At 54.9% G+C, this 4,559-nt stretch overlaps 1 protein-coding gene across 1 annotated transcript in view; it reads right to left on the reverse strand.

Annotated features, from left to right (window-relative positions):
- The window catches only part of LOC104270360 (signaling lymphocytic activation molecule-like), a 10,179-nt gene that overhangs the window by 3,508 nt on the left and 2,112 nt on the right, over positions 1-4,559 (reverse strand). Inside the window, exon 4 of the mRNA XM_009864692.1 lies at positions 4,399-4,539. Coding sequence (XP_009862994.1) covers positions 4,399-4,539 — 141 coding nt within the window. The remainder of the gene's footprint in view (positions 1-4,398; positions 4,540-4,559) is intronic.

Genomic DNA, 4,559 nt, shown 5'->3' on the forward strand with positions numbered 1-4,559 from the left:
AACCCCCAGCCCCACACCCCCGACTCCAAAATCAGCTCAAGTCTCAGAGGGCAAACGTTGCCTTCCTCCTTGACTCGAGAGTCTTCATGTCCATCATCCTCAGCATTCCCCCATGCCAGGAGACGTCGCCCCGGCGGGAAACGATGCTTGGTGGCTCTCAGCCAAAGCCTGGCACCCATCGAGCACCTCAGCTCCGGAAAACCTTCCGTGGGATTTTTCTTGTCCCCTGACGCAGAAATCCCAACTGTCCTTCTCCTGCTCAAGGTGGTCCCAGGCGTGTTTCTTGGTGGCCATGGAAAACTGCTCAGAAGGAAAACATCTCCCACGCGGCCCAAAGCACCTCAGCCACCCGGATTTCCTGGAAACCACGCAGCAGGGTCTTCTCTCCCCCAAACCTTTTCCTGTCTTTCGTGGCAATGATTCATATTCACCGGCACCCTTCACCGTAAACAGATTTGTTTGTGTAGGAAACGGCGTGGGGAGAGGCGCCAGCTCACCACTGCTGCCGGCGGCGTGGAAGGGACCCCGACACATCACCCCCACGTTTCCTAACGACTTCTTTCCACCAAGGTGAGGCTTTGCCCCAGAGGACAAGAAGAAAAGAGGAGGAGCTACCCCAGAACAGAGCTGGGGTTGCCCAGATAAACCCAGAATCCCCCTTTTCTGCAGCACGTACAGATCCAGTATCCCCCACACTCGTAATTTCATGTCACAAACCCAGCAGTTTCGGAGCTTTCCCGGCAGATCACACCTCCCCAGCATCGAAGCATCAAGTAGAAACCCTGTAGGTCCTCCTGTCCTGGTGCCTCATCCTTTTTTTTTTACTGGTGTATTTACCGTAAAGCCTGGCACGCGGACGGACGCCGCGTTTTCTCAGCACCGTGTCTTTTTGACGTGCAGCTTCCTCATTCATCACCCAATGGAAAAGCCCGTTTTACGTCATGTTAGAAAAACCCTCCGACCTGTCTTCTTTGCTGGGAAGACGACTCAGTCAGAGCAAGACGAGGCACGTAAAGAGGTCTCTGAAGCCCCGATGGAGGGGCTGGAGGAAAGCAAAAGAAAAGCACAGCTCAAGGTCTGGAGCAGCCCTTGCAGCAGGTATCAGGCTGGTGGGATTTTTGGTGTGACGGCGAGGCAGAAAAACCCCAGGGGGATTTGAAGGCAGGTATTCTGGTACCCATAAGCCGAGGAGAAACTCTGCCAAGCATTCTGGTTTCCTGGTCAAGCGCCTTCGTTTTACACCCGGTAATTCCCGAGATGCGGTGGCAGAGGGCTCACGGGGCTGCCTGTCCCCAGGGAAGGCGAATGGACGTCCCCAAGAAGAGGGTCAGGATTAGTCACAACTCCCTTTGCTCCATTCAGGAGGTGCCCTGACGTGCCCCAGTGTTTCTGCGCAGGCTCCAAACCCGGTTTTGCAGAATCCTTCCTCCCATCGCTGCCTACGTGCTGGACCCGGGAGACCTTGGGGGGCCCAGGAGGGATCCTCGCTCCCTGATCAGCTCATCTCAGGGGGCAGTTTGACCCATCCGGGACACATTGTCCTCGGGACAGCTGGTCAGGGCTCTCCGGGCACCCAGAGGACAAGCATTACCCCGCTGCCAGTCCCTTTCCACTCTCCTTACACATGTTTTATCACTTGAGTAGCATCTCCCAACAACTCTTCAAACACTCGCTGCCACGGACAGCGACACCACAGACCTTCATCTCAAGCACGTCAACCCACGTCTGGCCTTAAATTATTTGCTCAGAGCTCTTAAGCCCAGCAGCTCCGCTCTGCCCAGCGCTGTCTTTGTTCATTCATCATCTTTTATCCTCTCCTCCCTCAGTCTGACCAGCGGGAGTGCGTTGGGGATGTGCTGCGCATCCAAGCTCGGAGTTGCGAGCCATTTATCTTGGGTTAGAATATTTACACCCGAGCCGCCTGCCTCGGCCCACAGCTCATGATTTCTAAAAATCTGAATACCTGGGGGAAAAAAAAGCGGAAAAAACCCCAAAACAATCCCACCCGAGTCTTTTGCAGAGAGAAATCAAGGGTCAACGTACCCCAAACGCGGCCGAGGGAGATGAGCAGCCAGAGGCAGATGCTGCAGCTCATGCCTTGGTTCGTGGAGCTTCCGCTGCTGTGGAGTTAATATCTGCTGGCTCTTTTAAGAACAGGTGTACTCAAATCAGAGACGCTGCTTGGGGCCATGTGTTTCCTGTTTTTGGCTGAATGATTCTTTTTTTTCTTTTTTCCCCCCCAGCTCGAGTGGAAAGTATTCAAAGCACCGAGACGCGCTGAACGCTTCGCCAGAGAGAGCCCAAGAGACCTGCCGGGGGAAGAAGAGCATCAAGGGCCATCTTGCCATGAGTCTTTAACCCAACACCAAAAAAGGAGGAAATTACCGGCAAGAAAATAGTTTTACAGATAGTGGCAGCCTCCAGGGATTGTCCAGAGTTACCGCAAGGGGCTGGCACCCAGCACGAAGCTCTTCCAGAGAGCTGACGTCCACCCGGGGAGGTAAAGCCCCAAATATCCTGGGATTAACCCATAACCCCTGCTCTGACCCACAGAGGAGTATGTTTTTTTAAAAGAAAAGGAGAAAAAAGAAACATCCTTGTGCTCAGGGAGGTGGGCACCCATTCGATGTGGGTGTTTGAGGATGGGGACGGAGCAGGGAGCCGGGGAAAACACCGCTCGCTTCTTCCACTGCTGGAAAGGGGCAAGAAAACCTCTGTTTTGTGTTTTTAGTGGAAGGAATTATTCACCTCCATCGGTTCTTAGCCTGTGCAGCTTTACAATGGAAGAAACATGCTGGGTTTTTCCTATTGCTCTCAAAGTTTTCCTTGCTTTTTTTCTCTTTTTTTTTTTTTTTCAAGAGGATGAGGGACTGCTGCAAAAACATACATTGGTACTAAAACCCTCAGCACTATGCTGAGCCGCTCGTTAGACCCAGGAGCTGGAACGACTCGTGCTCGTTATTGATTTTCCAAAGGAGCTGGTGAGGTCCCTGCTGACCCTTTCATCAATCTGGCCCAAGGAGTCTTTGCTTAAAGACGCCTCTTGGGTTTTGCAGAGGGTAGAGCCCATTTATCCCTTTTCTCAGGCTGGTTTGCTGGACCTGGCAGGAGCAGCAGCGCCCCAGGGCAGCGGTGGCCCTGAGTTGTGTCCCCAACCCTCCTTGCAGGCTCAGGGACCTTCTCCATCACTCAACAAGACACATCTTCCCACCCCAACGGGCCCGTGTCCCACCATCCACGGCCACCTCATCCCATGAGAGACGATTGTGGAAGGGATTCTGCTCCCAGCAAGAGGTTCATGGGGGGAAACACAGCTCCATCACCTCTCTGGTCCCCAAGCACCCACCGCCACCAGCCCCAGCCCAGAGGAGAACACAGAACAGGCACCTGAATATGTGGGGTTTAAGGTTAAAATTAATTTAATGCAGGCAAAGACTGACATTTTGGAAGGTGGAGACAATACTGGCCTTGCAGAACCCTCCCTTCTTAGAAAAAGTCCAGGGTTCTACCTGAGCTCTGTCCCTTCGAGATGTCCTGGTGCTCCAGGTCATGGAGGTCGGCCACCATCAGCTGCCCCTGTGCTGGTGTCACTGGTTTCAGGCTAAACCCAGCGTGCTTGGTCCTGCACTGCTCACCGGTCCCATGAAGGGCATCAGCAGGCGAGGGCCCCCCCAAGTCCATGGGCAGCCCCATGAGAGGCTCAGACTGGGTGTCCCCACAGATCTCAGGGCCAGGGGGAGGAGCATTTCCAACCATGAACTTAGCAATTTAGATTGCTGGGGTTTTCAGAAAACCATTGCGGCAGAGTTCCTAGCAGTATCCCATGGGCTAGGCTTCTGGAAGGCTGGAGGATGTGACTTCTTACTAAAGCAAAGTAGAAAAGGTGAGGAGGGAAACTGAGGCATGGAGCTACATGGAAGAGCCTGGGCTGGCAGGAAGCAGCTGGGTGTGGAGGAGACTGGGTGGGAGCTGGTGTAACAGTTTGTGAGAATTCCCTTAAAAGCAATTGCGTCCTTCTGCAGCCCTTTGGGTCTTCGTCCAAGCGCTGGTCCTCTATCAGGTTGGTGATGAGGAGAGACAGGTCAACTGTAGAGTGTCCTTAAGCCAGGGTGAGGAGGAAGAGGAGGAGGAGGAGGCATCCCAGGCCGTGGCATCTTGATGCAGCAGCGGAGGACTCGCCTGGGTGCAGAGGGACACAGGGGCTCTGGGCTGAGGACACCCCCCCACCTCCACCCCCTTATCCCCAGGTGGGCTTCCCGCCACCCACCAGCCCATGGTACAGGGGGGAAAGGGACCCAGGGGCCACCTCCAGCTTAGTGGATGTCCTCAGGGTTGTCCCTGCAAAGCCAAGGTCCCCTTGCAGCCCATCCTACCCGAGCTGTGTCCCACGGCTGGTACCTGTCCAGGAGCAGGGGGGTCTGTAGCTCAGCGAGGCGTTGTTGGAGGAGACGGGGTTGCTCACTTTGCAGATGTACGTTTGGGCTGAGGGGGCAGAGGTGATGCCCCACCTGGAGACACCCGCTTCCACCGGCAGGGGGGCTGCGGGGGGGGTGAACTGG

The sequence above is a fragment of the Apaloderma vittatum genome, unplaced genomic scaffold (genome assembly GCF_000703405.1).
Source record: "Apaloderma vittatum isolate BGI_N311 unplaced genomic scaffold, ASM70340v1 scaffold27572, whole genome shotgun sequence".
Taxonomy (NCBI): domain Eukaryota; kingdom Metazoa; phylum Chordata; class Aves; order Trogoniformes; family Trogonidae; genus Apaloderma; species Apaloderma vittatum.